General features: G+C 48.1%; 1 protein-coding gene across 1 annotated transcript in view; it reads left to right on the forward strand.

Moving 5' to 3' along the window:
- Window positions 1-15,403, forward strand: part of LOC138580751 (uncharacterized) — a 333,494-nt gene that overhangs the window by 288,870 nt on the left and 29,221 nt on the right. Inside the window, exons 14-15 of the mRNA XM_069651540.1 lie at window positions 5,258-5,412; window positions 5,674-5,857. Of these exons, the coding sequence (XP_069507641.1) occupies window positions 5,258-5,412; window positions 5,674-5,857 (339 nt within the window). The remainder of the gene's footprint in view (window positions 1-5,257; window positions 5,413-5,673; window positions 5,858-15,403) is intronic.

The following is a 15,403-nucleotide window of genomic DNA, read 5'->3' on the forward strand; positions in this document are numbered from 1 at the left end:
ACCTAAATTCATCTCGAAATTTCATGTAAACCAAACTATAGAACTACCAACGTTCTTTCAAAACCCTTCCAGCTCGGGAGAAAAAAGTCTGCATACACTAGATGTACGCAGAGCTGTCATGTTCTACATGGAAAGAACCAGACCACTGAGAAAGACTAATCAGTTCTTTGTCTCGGTGGCAGCAGGAAGAGAAGGAGATGCGGTCTCAAAATCCACTATATCTAGATGGATTGTTCAATGCATCACTCTCTGTTACACTCTTGCTAAGAGAGAACTACCCTTCAAGCCAAGAGCACATTCCACTCGAGGCACTGGGGCTTCCATAGCATTCATTGCAAATGTTCCCCTTGAGTCCATCTGCAAAGCGGCTACCTGGAGTTCTGTGCACACCTTTACAAAACACTACTGTCTAGATGCACACTCTAGATCTGACTCCCAGGTGGGACAGGCAGTATTAAGACATCTTTTCTCTACTGTTCCTTCTCATAACCCACCGCCAACTCCGGGTACTGCTCGCTAGTCTATGCACAGCATGTGATTCTAAGCAGATTAACAAACATCAGAAGACAATGCATTACTTACCGTAAAAGCATTTCTGATGGTTGTATCTGCTTAGATTCACATGCGCCCACCCTTCCTCCCCGCTCGGATGGAAGGAACATAGACTTCCTTTATATCTCTCTTTTCTGTACTCACTCACGTCTATAAGGCTCCCTCAGGGCAGAAAAATACAAACAGAGGGACCTCGACGCGTGAGGGATTGTGGGTACAACGCACGTCACTATAGGGATAGTGTTACAGACACGCCTTGTCGACGTCCCCTTTTCGACTACGAAAAACAAAATGCAATACTCCGCAGTGACCACTGGATGTCGGACCTATGCACAGCATGTGAATCTAAGCAGATACAACCATCAGAAATGCTTTTACGGTAAGTAATGCATTGTCTTACTAGTGAACCCATCCTGGCTCAACCGGACACTACCAAACCCTTCCTGGTAGAAACCGATGCTTCAGAATATGCAATTGGGGTGGTCCTCAAACAAGAAGCTAGAGACGTACCGGAACACCCCATTGCCTATCTGTCACGAACACTACACCCGAGTGAAACTCATTACTCGGTCCTGGAGAAGGAATTACTCGCCATCAGACAAGCCTTCACAGATTGGCGTCATCTTCTTTTAGGAGCAAGTTATCCAGTTGTAGTAAGGACTGATCACCGGAACCTCCAGGTCCTATAGTCTATGGAATGTCGAAACAGTCGTCGGGCACGATGGGCCTATTTTTTTTGCCCAATATCAGTTCAGCATTCAACCCGTTCCAGGTCCATCTAATGTAATAGCTGATGCTCTCTCCAGAAGGCCGGATTACATGAAAGAAGAAACACTAACGTTTCCCAAGATGTTTCCCGACAAGGTGTTTATAGCCCAGGCCAATTCACTCTTAGAAACAATACGAGAAGACACTGCGACTTCGGACATCTGGAGGGAATACACCATGGACAACCTTTGGGCTCTTTCTACCAAGGGTGGATATCTGTTTAAGGACAAGAGTTTGGTGGTCCCTACCCAGAAGACTCAGAATAAGGTCATGAGTCTCTGCCATGACACCTTTCATTCCGGGCATCGTGGAATTAAGGCTACCTACCAGACCATTAGAAGGAGCTTTTGATGGCCCAAAATGCGCTCTGACATACGTGCCTATATCCAAGCCTGTTTAGTTTGCAATCAGAACAAGACTGACAATAGGAAGCCAGCGGGTCTGCTTCATCAACCTGATTTGCCTTCTCGACCCTGGGAGGTCATTGCCACTGACTTAATTGTGGACCTTCCTCCTTCCAAAGGATTTACCACCATAACGGTCACTATAGACCTCTTTTCTCACATGGCCCACTTTACTGCTCTAACCAAACTACCTTCAGCACATGAAAAGGCTGGGATCTTTGTTACACACATATTTTGGTTGCACAGGCTGCCCTCTAAGATCACCTCTGACCGCGGGCCACATTTCCAGGTTCTAGAAGCATCTCTGCCAGCAGTTGGGTATTCAACGTGCCCTGCCATCGGGTTATCACCCGCAAATAAATGGCATCACTGAGAAGGTGAACCAAACCCTTGAGCAGTATCTACGCTGTTTCGCCTCAATGGTACAGGACGATATGTTACTCCTGATTCCTGTGGCTGAGTTTGCTTACAACAATACTGACCATTCCACGACAAGTACCAGTCCTTTCTTTATGTAACCAAGGGTTCCATCCATCAGTATTACCCATGCTCTTACCACATACCACGTTAACTCCTTCGGTGGATGCCTGGATAGCACAGCTGGTCTCCATTCACAAGCAAGTGAAGGAACACCTAGAAAAGGCCAGGATGGATATAAAAAGATTTGAGGATACCAAAAGGCGACCGGGCCCTTCCTATGCTGTTGGAGATAAAGTTTGGCTCTCATCTCGAGATCTACCCAGGCATCTAAGACCCAACAAGCTAGCACCACGCTTCTACGAACCCTTCACGGTGATTGAAATCATCAATCCGGTAGCCTTCTGACACCAATTGCCAGCCACCTGGAACAAGATCCACCCTGTTTTTCATACATCACTCTTGAAACCCTTCCACCGCTCAACCAAGTCAATACCTAGACCTCCCGCACTTATTGTCGATAACCAAATCGAATTTGAGGTTTCTAGGATCTGCGATTCCAGATACAGAAGAGGTCATCTCCAATATTTGGTGGAATGAAAGGGTTATCCACCAAGTGAACGTACATGGGAACCAGTCTCCAACATGAATGCTCCCCTCCTCATGCAACGATTTCATCTGACTCATCCAGGCAAGCCGGGTGGGCGGAGGTTTAGGAGGAAGCATGCTGTCATGAATCGCCGATATCGACCCTTCGGGTGCGCTTGGTCCTTCAGTCAATAACCAAGTACTCCGCTCCCTTTCAACATGGCCAACGCCAAGAGATGGTGCGGTCTAGTCTTTCTGTACTCTTGAACACGTTTCCTTGAAAATAGACACACCCCTGTGCTTCTGCACGTCTCATCGCTTCCTTCCCTGTCCCTTCGTTCCGGCAAGTTTTGTGCTAGTTTCTGTCCTTTACCTAGTGAACCCTGGTATCTGATCCCCAATTCCTTCCTGGTCTCCCTTCTTCTCTCCTTCGCGGTCTCCGTGTACGGAGCCTCCTTATCCATTCCTGGTTCCGTCCCGGATCCTCGCAGGAACTTTGAACGTTTTCCTAGTCCCGGAGCTGCTGCTGCAGGGAGTCAGAAATCGGAGCGCTCGCCATAGCCCAGCAGACTGGATTCAGAGGATTCCAGACCTTATCTCTACAAGGCTTGCTCGTCCAGAAAGAAGAAAACCGCGAACCTCAAGAAGAGACCTTCGAGAAACAAACAGGTGAGTCACGAATCCGAGGACTCGGATTCTGACATCTGGAGACAGTGAGCTTCTAGGGGAAGGTAAGAAAAGTGAGAATTCATCTGAGGAGGAACAGCTGGAAATGGTCCTTCTTGGCAAGGTCTGTGATATGTGGAGAGAAGGAGAGAGTGGAGTCGTAGATGGCCCTGAGGTTTTTTGCCTCACAAGAGGGTGAGGGCAGAGGGCTCAAGGAGGGCGGCCAGAGTGAGAGAGGAAAAGCAAGGGTCCCAATCAGAAGTATCTCAGTCTTACTGCCATTAAGGCAGAGATTGTTAGAGGTGCGCCAATCCTGAATCACGAATAGATAGGAATGAATGAGTGAGGAAGGAGAGGAGGCTGAGGGAAGCCTGGATGAGAGGTGCGTGTCATCTGCATAAGACTGGTGAAGTTTGTCCATAATTTCATTTTACCAGTGCCTAAACCAAAAAACAGGAATTATGGGCTTTGTGAAATTTGCAGAAGTTTGCAGAAGTGGATGCATTTTCCGCAAATGCGAGCAACTATTTCATGGAACAGATTCAGAGGAATTTGCTGACCCGTAGAACACCAGCCGAAGAATCCCGATGATGAACTTTGAAGACCACTTATCCTCCATAACCAACCCTGCAATCTCTTTTCTACGGACATCTTGGCTGAATGGTCCTGAGAGACCCTGCATTATGTTGTAATTTGGTGTGAGCTGTAGGGGCATGTCCTGATCTCTGAGGTGCTGCAGGGTAATCCCTCTCCAAGTGGAGACTCAGGGCATGTCCCAACTAGGTATGTGCCGCATGGCATGTCCTAGCCTGGTGTGAGCCACAGGGCATATCTGAGTTACTGAAATAAAATGGGACGATTCCTGGTCTGAAGGGCATACCCTGGTCTGGTGTGAGCTGCAGGGCATTTCCTGATCTGGTGTGCGCTGAGGGGCGTGTTCTGATCTGGTTTGATCTGCAGCACATGCCCTAATCTGGTGTGAGCTGCAGCACATTTCCTGATCTGTTTTGAACTGAAGGATGTGTCCTGATCATGTGTGAGGTGCAGCACATGTCCTGATCTGGCGTGAGGTGCAGCACATGTCCTGATCTGGTGTTTATTTTATTTTATTTTATTTGCATTTGTTAAGCGCACTTGCAGCCCATGAGGCATCGAGGCGCTGTTACAGAGGAAACACAGATTAAGATTAGATTTTTTCTTTGTCTTAGTTACGTATTTATAACGCGCTTAAACACTCGGAGGTTTCTAAGCGCGGACCCGGGGATCGAACCTGTTGTTGCTTTGTGTCGTCTTGCTTCCAAGACGCGCACGCTGCCGCTGTGCTATCCTCCCGGGACAAAGGTGTGAGCTGAAAGGCATGTCCTGATTAGTTGTGAGTTGCAAAAATAAACTTCCAGGGTTGCCAGGGCAGCTGACACCAGGCTAGGACAGGCCATGTGGCTCATACCTAGTTGGGGCATGCCTTAATTGTATATTAAAACAAACTGTGCTATACATCTAATGTGATGTTTTTGGAATACAAAGAAGCAGTTATGGAATAAGCCACTTATGTACATATTAAGCATGTAAATTACCTTTAGCTCATTTCTGGAGCAAAGCAAGAGCACGTGGTTCTTGCAGGGGCAACCCTGAACGTTTATTTGTGTATGATTGTAGCCTTGTGCCAACAGCTTTTTTTGCACCACTGAGCTCAGAAGATCCAGAGATTAGGATTCACTAAATTGAGAAGGATATTAAGAATATTGATAAATTTAGAGTATCACGAAGTTAGCAGTGCCCACCTTTATTTGGTTAGTTGTGAGTTGCATGCCATGTTCATATCTGTATCAGAAGGAGTTGACATATTTTCTTCTCCCCAATAGCTGAGTGGGGGATGGGATCACAGAATATGCCTCTGGGACCTGAGGAGCTGCACCCTGAAGGGCACCTTTCCGAACCTGGACGTGGAGAGCTGGAGTGATGTCAAGGAGGTGGTGTGTGAAGGGTCCATCTTAGACTTGGCATACTCTCCCGAGAGGTGGGCTTCAGACACCCCCAGAGACTTCCTATCACTTGTGTGATATTTGGAGATATTTAGTGTGCTTGGCACCATCATACATTTAAATAGGTGGTTAATTGATGCAAGAGCCACTGCACACCAGCAATCTAAATAAATCTGATGCTGAGAAAGGCAGCTATGGAAAGGGATGTGTGCTGGAGGAGTGCATGGGTGAGTGGATGGATGGATGGATGGATGGATGGATGGATTTCCTATGCTCACTGTACTTCTCTCCCTCAGGAGACTCTTTGCATACTCATCCAGTGATGGGCTGGTGTACATCCGCCGTTTTGGACTGGTCAGCACTGAGATGACCCTTGTGGGCATACTGCAGGGGCACGAAGCCGACGTCACTGCCGTCTTGTGGCATTCGATGCACGAGGAGTGGGTCACCGGCTCAGAGGATGGAACCATACGAATTTGGGTGCGTGTATCCTGAGAGTGAAGGGAGATCCAGTGCGAGGATCTGTAGGTGCATGAAGATCCATCCAGTAGGACAGACACACAAATGTCTCTTAAACAAACAGTTCCACAGCACAAGGCTTACCTGCAGTCTATGCATCTCTCACACCATCTTGAGCCGAACAACATTGACCACAACTCTGATGCTGACCTTTTCTAAATCCAATTCTGATGACTCCATCTGAAATTTGCACTGATTCAATCTGACCAAAGAACTGACACCATTTGATCCTATCTGACTCCCCGATCCCTACTCTTTGAACCATATTTCCTTCTGTGGGCCAATCCGACTACAGCAATGATCTTATCAAATCGCGCCTAGATACACTTGTGTACAGGCGCGTTATCCATGCCATATCATATCAATCATACATGTAATGTCTCACCCCTTTCTGTCCCACCTGATTCCAATAGGACATTATCTGATCTTAGCCATGACCATAGGCACAATGCTATATGACATCACACATTGATACTCTCTGGACCCTTGCCCTGGCTATATCAGACACTCTCTGGTGATGCCACCTGATGAATAAATGGTACTCCTCAAGGCCAAAACACCCTAATCTGACTTCATTTAACACTTCATATAAGACTAGGCCCTAACTTGACCCATCCAATGTTTAATTTGATGTGAACAACCTACATGATTGTAGCATTGACATTGTAAGCCTGACCCCTTATGATCCTCTCTGAACCAGCTGACCTTCTCTGGTCTTGCCTGATATCATCTAACCATAGCTGATCCTAGACGTGCCCCTATTTGACCTTCTCTGATCCTCTCTGCTCCCAGATCTAATGTTATCTGACCCTGTATCCTGTCCCAATGATTATCTGCAAGTGGTTTCAAGACTTTGGCAGGGCTCTGAAAAGCTTCCCTTGCTGTCCTATGTAGCAGGGATGACCAGCAAGTGCAAGTCCTAAGGGAAGGTGGTGGAGGAGCATAAGATGCAGTACACTTTACTAACACAAAGGAGAATCCACCATTCTCCACGACAAGAATGTAAAATAATTACAGCAATACAAGGAGTGCAGTTCATTCAGCAAGAAAAGGGTTAACTTGCTAAAGTGTAAAACCAGGATTTAAAAAATATCACATGTTAAAAGTAAAATGAAAAATGTGGGTTAGGGTGTTTTCGGGAAAATCCTGTGGACATGGCGTCAATAATGTTTAAGGTTGCAACCCTCACAATAATGCACATAAGCACTGGGCTCCTCTTATCCCGCAGAAGTCTACCGATGGCACTCTGTCCATGGGGCTGAAATGTGGCCCGCTACAGTGGCCAAGGTAGAGATGGTGTGAGGTGCCTCTGCTGACCTTTTTCTGGTGGAGATTTGTCAGTAGCCATATTGGAAGTATTGAAATCTGACTTTTTTATGCTGCTTTATACGATGTTCAGCATTAAAGGCTCCTGGCTACTGATGGCTTGTTGGGTGGGGCATCCAAACTTTAGTACCAATGGGAGGTGTATGCAAACAGCAGTTAATGTCTTGGACCTTAAGTAGTGCAGCAGAGTTGAGCTATGGATTTCTTCTTCGAAAGCTCAGCTCCGTACTAAAGGGACTGCATGGATCAAAGGTACCACAGGCATAGGGGGATAAGGCCACACAGGGTTAAACGATCCAGAGATGAAACATCACTTTCATGGGTGAAGTAAGTAGCCATCGTGTATGGGCTGAGCAGACTACTGTCATTCCGTGTGGCATAGCCAAATCCCCTCCTCTCCTTGTCCCATCCATACCCTTTGCAGGAAGAGAAAAGGGAAGATGTCACTTCTCTACTGCACAGGAAAATGCTGCATGTCTCCCAACAGGATTGGGGTGGGGATCTCTCCTACATGGCTAAACCCCACCAAGAATAGAATGAAGTTCCATGGCTGGGCCAGGAGGTCAGTGATAACCCTCCAGAGGTCGCAGGCGAGTGCTGCTCTTGTAAGCAGTGCAGACTATTCCGCCATTCTGTGTGATGGGAACACAGCATCAGGAGTGGACTTGGGAATGGTTTTCACTCAAGTATTCCCAGGATGCAACACTTCAGCGTTTCCAGCAGCAAGAGGTGATATGGGCAGGTGGAACCAAAGGGTGGAAGAGCAGTATTCTGGTTCTAACGTCGAGTCCGGAAAAGGTCTTCCAAGAGGTTCCCCTTCTTTGGTGCAATCATCTAGCATCCCACAGGAGCCAGGGTTCGCCTCCCAAAATGAATCCAAGGAGCCCATTTGCCAGGAGCCAGGAAGTGTGCGTCTGGTGCGGGCACTTGTTAGCTAAGAGTCTGTGCTGCATCTTCATCTCTATAGACAGATGTTCTCGAGGTATCGAGGGCTTCTAAACCATTGGTGTCACTCTCTCAGGCACAGGGACCCCATTCACACCACTTAGTGGAGCTACAAAGGCAATTTCCTTGAGGATCAGACCCACCCCCCGCCCCCTCTCTTTTCCCGGCATGAAACAGACAGGGCCGGAAGGGAAGCTATCACATGCAAAGAAGCAACAAGAAGATCTTTGTGATATGACTGAATTTTAAATGTTAACAGTAACTGCTGCCTGCCCTTTGATTTACTGACTAGCACTTTGACACAGGCATTTGCAGCTCTCCCACCTGGATATCAATATCTTACCATTAAATGTAATGACATGAGGTGGCTGCAGCAGGGCAGTCACACAGGTGCAAGTAATTGCCTGTGTACCAAACCTGGAAGAGATTCCTTGCATGCACGTCTGAGCACCTTTGCCTTATGGACACCATCATGGTGAAAGCTCCGGCCCCTTGTTGCACAGCCGCCATGATTGTTCAATCAACAAAATAAGGTATTTCATCTGGCGTTTGAAGGAATGACCAGCGGATTGTTCTCCAATTGGAAGGGCCTAATACTATGGTCAGGCTGTGGTGGTCTGTGTCCCGTTGTGATTTACGTGGCTGTGAAAGCTGTGTCTCCCCTTTCTCTTTTCTTCCCTCCACACTCTCCTCACCCGAGTCCTCAGAGTCACCGGTGTTCTGTAGGTTTCGCCGGCTCAGGTAATCCCGTTCTTTTTTAGGTAGCACTTGCCTGTCTCGGTGAGAAGCCACAGTGACCGCTGACTGGACAGCCGTCCTGGGACCCCTTGACCGGGAACAGGCCGGACAAGAAAGGGAAAAACCCACAAGTGGGAAAAAACCCTTAGGAAGTTCTGGTAAAGAGGAGTGGGACGAATCGAACTGGAAGCTGATGCGTGATCCACTGGTTAGAACTCAGGAGGGATATCCAATGCTCCAAAGAATGGTGGAAGGAACCAGGCCACGGATAAGTTGGGAGCGGTGAGAGAAAGAGAAAAGAAAACTGATGGACAGAGAAAAAAGGAAAACTGGAGAGCCGCGAGAGAAAAGAGCGGCAAAGCGAAAGGATAAAAATAGCACGCCCGCCGCCGGAGCGGCGAGTCTAGAAAGAGAAAAAACGAAGAAGAGCCGAAGGATCGGCAAGTACAAAATGCTGCAAAAAGCAAAAAACTGCCGCTGTAATCAAACAGCGAAATAGGTAAGAGGAAAAGAACTCCTATACCAAAAATGAGGAGTGAGCAAGCAAAGGAGACCCGCTGCAAGTCGAGGCTAGCAGAGGGCAACGCTGGAGAGCGCAAAAACACGAGCCGCTGGAGAGAGCGCCAGCAACGGTTGAAACGCAGCGACTGTCGGGCTTGGATGACAGATAAACTGCCGGCAGTGCTGTGATTGGTGGTGGTAGGTACTAGATACAAAGAAAGGACTAAATGGCTCTACCTGCCGGAGAGCCTCCAACGTGGAAGGAGCCGCCATCCGCGGTAGCGGTTGCGGATGACAGTATGACCCCCTCCCCACCTAACCGCCCCAGGCTTCCCCGGATAGCGGCGGTGAAAAGTAGCCAATAACCTTGGTGCATGAACCTGAGAAGCCGGTTCCCATGAGTCCTCCGACTCCGGGTATCCCTTCCAGGACAGAAGGTACTCAAGACGTCCACGATAATACCTGGAATCACGGATCTTAGATACCTCATATTCCTCAGGCTCCGAGGACTTTGCTAGTATAGATCTGGGGATGGTTCTCTGGTGAAGATCGGGATGGTAAGGTTTGAGAAGAGAGGAATGAAAGACCGGGTGAATGCGGTGAAGAGAGGAAGGAAGCCGAAGGCGGAAAGCTACAGGATTCACTTTAGAGAGAATAGTGAAAGGTCCCAGAAAACGAGGAGACAGTTTAGAAGGCCTTGTCCATCTAGGTAGAAACTTGGTGGATAACCACACCTGATCCCCTGGCTTCCAAACAGGACATTCTTTCCGATGTTGATCGGCACTGGATTTCGTCCGTCTTCTGCTAATCTCTAAACTCCGCATAGCAGAGGTTTGGGCCTCCTTGATATTTCCTAATACCTCTTCCACTGTAGGGGAGTTAGTATAACTGGGAACCTCCGGAAATACTGCACGAGGGTGAACCCCGTAAGTGCAGTAGAAAGGAGAGAGTTCTGTCGAGGAATGTCTAGTATTGTTGTATGAGAATTCCGCTGTGGGAAGCAGCGATACCCAGTTGTCCTGATGTTGAGAAATATAACACCTTAAGTATTGTTCCAGTGTTGCATTAAGGCGTTCCGTCTGACCATTGGTCTCTGGGTGAAAACCTGAAGACAGAGCTCTTTCAATGCCCAAACGGTGGCAGAAGGCGGTCCAAAACTTTGAGATATACTGACTTCCCCGATCCGAGATTATCTTATCGGGAAGACCATGTAGCTTGAATATATCTCGAGAGAAAACCTCCGCCATCTTAGCAGCAGTGGGCAGACCAGGAAGGGGAGAAAAATGAGCCAACTTTGAAAAAGCGTCTACTGTGACCATGATGCAGGTACAGGATTCCGAAACAGGCAAATCAACTATGAAATCGGTCGATATAAGACCCCAAGGGCGCGTTGGAAGTTCGACCTGAGTGAGCAGACCCAATGGTTTTCCTAGGCGGTACTTGGCTCTGGCACAAATTGGACAAGTGTTGACATACTCGTATGTCTCCTTTCTAGCATTTGGCCAAAGAAATGTTCTAGAGAGAAGTTCCAAAGTACTCTCAGGTCCTCTATGGCCGGCCGAGCGAGAGTCGTGACTCCACTTTAGAATTCTCGAACGAAGAGGACCCGTGGGGATGTAAAATTTCTGTTTGTAGAATAACCAGTCACCTCTTTGTTGAAAAGGAGAGGTGTTACATAGGGGTATTTGAAGTCTTTCCTGAGTGAGGGCAGTCTTCACTTCTTTGAGGAAAGAACCAACCAAGGCCAGAATTTGGTTGCGTTTGAACATGGATTCCCTCTTTACTTCCAAGTGTTCCTTGGTAGAGTCTTTGCGGGATAAGGCATCCGCCAGACTGTTCTGGGATCCCGGGATATACGAGACTTGGAATTCAAACTGTGCGAAGTGATGTGCCCACCTGGCCTGTCTGGAATTTGAACATTCCAATTCTTGTAATACCTTGAGGTTCTTGTGATCGGTCCTAATCAGAAAAGGATGTCTGGCTCCTAGCAGGAGATGGCGCCACTCTTCGCAGGCTAGTTTCATGGCCAGAAGTTCTTTCTCCAGTACCGAATAGTTGAGCTGGCTGGGAGAAAGGGTCTTTGACATGTAGGCTACGGGGTGTTCCGCTCCTTGGATAAACTGGAGAAGCACCGCTCCTACAGCTACCGCAGACGCGTCCGTTTCCAGAACAAAAGGTTTTGATTGATCCGGATGCTGGAGAATGGGAGCAGTACAGAACAATCTTTTGAGAAAGTTGAAGCTTTTCTCTGCTTCCTCAGACCAAAAAAAAGGAATAGCCTCCTTCTTGAGTAAGCGCGTAATCGGGTATACTACCTCTGAAAAGTCCGAAATGAATCTGCGGTAGTAGTTGGCTAGTCCTAGGAATCTCTGGACTTCTCGGACTGAAGTAGGAGCTGGCCAATCCAGAATCGCATCCACCTTGGTTTGGTCCATGGCCACCCCTTCCTCTGAAAGAATGAATCCGAGATAGTGAACTGAGGATACTGCAAATTTACACTTCCCGCTCTTGACTAGCAACTGATTTTTCTGAAGGCGAGACAGTACTTGTGTGACATGTTGAACGTGTTCCTCCTGGGTAGGGGAGAAAACCAGAATGTCATCGAGGTAGATGATGACTGAGACTGACAGCAGATCAGAGAATAGCCTGTCCATGAACCTTTGGAATATAGCCGGTGCATTCACTAGGCCGAACGGCATTACTCTGTACTCAAACAAACCGAATGGAGTTCGAAAAGCCGTCTTCCATTCGTCCCCCTCGGTGATGCGAAGCAAATGATACGCATTTCGGAGATCCAATTTTGTAAATATTCGAGCCCCTTGTACTGCCTCAATAATGTCGGTTATGAGTGGCATGGGATACCGGTCACGGATTGTAACCTTATTGAGGCCCCGGTAATCGATACAGGGTCGAAGATCAGTCGAGTCTTTTTTCTTAATGAAGAACAGGGAGGCGCCAGCAGGCGACTTCGAAGGTCTAATAAGACCGTTCTCCAAGTTGGTATCTAGATAGACTCTTAATGCCTTCTTCTCGGCCTGAGAGAGAGAGAACATGCGCCCAAATGGTACCAGTGCATTAGGTTCGAGATCGATTGCACAGTCTTCTGGTCTATGGGGAGGTAGCTGAGCGTGAAGGTTCTCTTGAAATACCCCGAAATATCTTGCACAGAAACTAGGAAGCGCGTGAATACCTATATGATCCTTGGAGAGAACTCTGATAGACTGTTGATCCGCCCTGGTATCGGGAGGAAAACAGTGTACCGAACAGTAAGTAGAGCAAAAGCTTAGTCGATTTTCCGTCCAGTCGATATACGGATTATGCCTGCGCAGCCAGGGAATGCCTAAGATTATGGGGAAATGTGCGGCTCTAATGATGTCGAACTGCAAGTTTTCTGTGTGTTGGTTGATGACCATGGAGAGTTGTTCAGTGGTATGAGTGATTAATCCGGATGACAAAGGTGTACCGTCCACTCCTTCTACCTTCTGACCCACCTTCCGTACTATCCGTGTGAGCCCCATCTTGTCTGCCCACAGAGTGTCCACGAAGTTTCCGGCCGCTCCACAATCCAATAAGGCTAATGTTTCTACCAGTCTTCCATTCAAATTCAAGGTAACAGATAGTACCATCAGTCTGGAATCCTCTTGGGATTCTGACGCTGATACCGAAAGTGTGACATAGGGACGCTGAAAAAGATCTGAATACCCCCGGCTGCCCGTCCCTATTGGCGCCGAGGGTAATCGTTTCCCACCTTCTTCTCCGGTACTTCAGAGCAGTCCTTCAGTACATGTTGATCGGAACCACAATAGGCGCACAACCCATTTTCTCTTCTTCGCCTTCTCTCCGCTGACGATAGAGGTGCTCTGGTAGCTCCGATCTGCATCGGTTCTTCGCTTGGAGTAGAGGTGAATCGTCCAGAAGGAGAGTGTGAAGGAGGGTTCATGAGATTTCCTGGTCCTCTTTGTTTCCTGCGTTCTGTCCTTCTCTCTTGGAGACGGTATTCAATGTGGAGCGCGGCAGCAAGTAAGTCTGGAAATGTGGGAGAGCGTGGAGATCTGGCTAACTCATCTTTGATCTCCTCTCTCAACCCTCTTCGGAATACAGCGTATTGTGCTTGTTCGGACCATCCTGCTCCTGCCGCCAGTGTCTTAAAAGAGGAAATATATGACAGCACATCCAGTGCACCCTGTCGTGCATCCAGCAGGTCCTCACCTGCAGTAAAAGATAGTTCAGGTCGCTCGAAAGTCTGTTTCAATAGGTTCTGGAAACCTGAGCAATCCTGTAGAATAGCATTGCTGCTCGTAACTAGCGGAGTAGCCCAGGCTAAAGCATTCCCTGTCATATTGGAGATCATGAAACCTACTCTGGCTTGATCTGTAGAGAAGGTGTGTGGTCTGAAGGTAAAATATACATTGCAGGCTTCCAGGAATTCCTTCACCCTTTTAGGTGAGCCATCAAATCTTCCTGACGAAAGAGTCATAGGAGGCAATTCCGGAGGATGTGAGGGTTCCCGGACCGCTACCATTTGCTTTAGAAGGGCATTCTCCGACTTTACCCCCTGTAATTCCAGTGACATGGCCTGAAAAGCCTTCCATAATTCTTGGACTTGTTCTTCGGCAGACATCTTGGTCCTTAAGGGCGTTTCAATCTGTGATTTACGTGGCTGTGAAAGCTGTGTCTCCCCTTTCTCTTTTCTTCCCTCCACACTCTCCTCACCCGAGTCCTCAGAGTCACCGGTGTTCTGTAGGTTTCGCCGGCTCAGGTAATCCCGTTCTTTTTTAGGTAGCACTTGCCTGTCTCGGTGAGAAGCCACAGTGACCGCTGACTGGACAGCCGTCCTGGGACCCCTTGACCGGGAACAGGCCGGACAAGAAAGGGAAAAACCCACAAGTGGGAAAAAACCCTTAGGAAGTTCTGGTAAAGAGGAGTGGGACGAATCGAACTGGAAGCTGATGCGTGATCCACTGGTTAGAACTCAGGAGGGATATCCAATGCTCCAAAGAATGGTGGAAGGAACCAGGCCACGGATAAGTTGGGAGCGGTGAGAGAAAGAGAAAAGAAAACTGATGGACAGAGAAAAAAGGAAAACTGGAGAGCCGCGAGAGAAAAGAGCGGCAAAGCGAAAGGATAAAAATAGCACGCCCGCCGCCGGAGCGGCGAGTCTAGAAAGAGAAAAAACGAAGAAGAGCCGAAGGATCGGCAAGTACAAAATGCTGCAAAAAGCAAAAAACTGCCGCTGTAATCAAACAGCGAAATAGGTAAGAGGAAAAGAACTCCTATACCAAAAATGAGGAGTGAGCAAGCAAAGGAGACCCGCTGCAAGTCGAGGCTAGCAGAGGGCAACGCTGGAGAGCGCAAAAACACGAGCCGCTGGAGAGAGCGCCAGCAACGGTTGAAACGCAGCGACTGTCGGGCTTGGATGACAGATAAACTGCCGGCAGTGCTGTGATTGGTGGTGGTAGGTACTAGATACAAAGAAAGGACTAAATGGCTCTACCTGCCGGAGAGCCTCCAACGTGGAAGGAGCCGCCATCCGCGGTAGCGGTTGCGGATGACACCCGTCCACTATTGGGCAAAGGCTATGATTGGTTCCCCTGCCTAAAAACATAAAGAGCACCTGCATAAGATGGTCACTGGTCCCTCGGACTCCCACCAAAACAAGGCAACGTGGGAACCTTCCTAACCTCAACATGCATTGCTTTGACCTTCACTTCAGGCCAGCTGAGGGAAATGTGACTGTGCTAGCCTCAGGTATGAGAGAGGCGCATAACCCTCTCACTCGAAAGGAACAAGGCCTTTGGCGTTCTGGGAGTTTTCGGATGCCTCGCATTACACTTGTGTTTTCAGGAATTCTTAGCACTGGTTTTGGAAGCAACAGTTCTTGGTAACTGCCCCTGATGTGACTCCATCCGTCCAGAAAAGCTGCAAAGTACATGCGAGGTGATCCCATGACGCAGTTCGTAATTTTACTTGATGCATCGGCTATCCAAGAGATTGAGT

This window comes from Ambystoma mexicanum, chromosome 3p (genome assembly GCF_040938575.1).
Source record: "Ambystoma mexicanum isolate Mex_15411 chromosome 3p, UKY_AmexF1_1, whole genome shotgun sequence".
NCBI classification, from domain to species: domain Eukaryota; kingdom Metazoa; phylum Chordata; class Amphibia; order Caudata; family Ambystomatidae; genus Ambystoma; species Ambystoma mexicanum.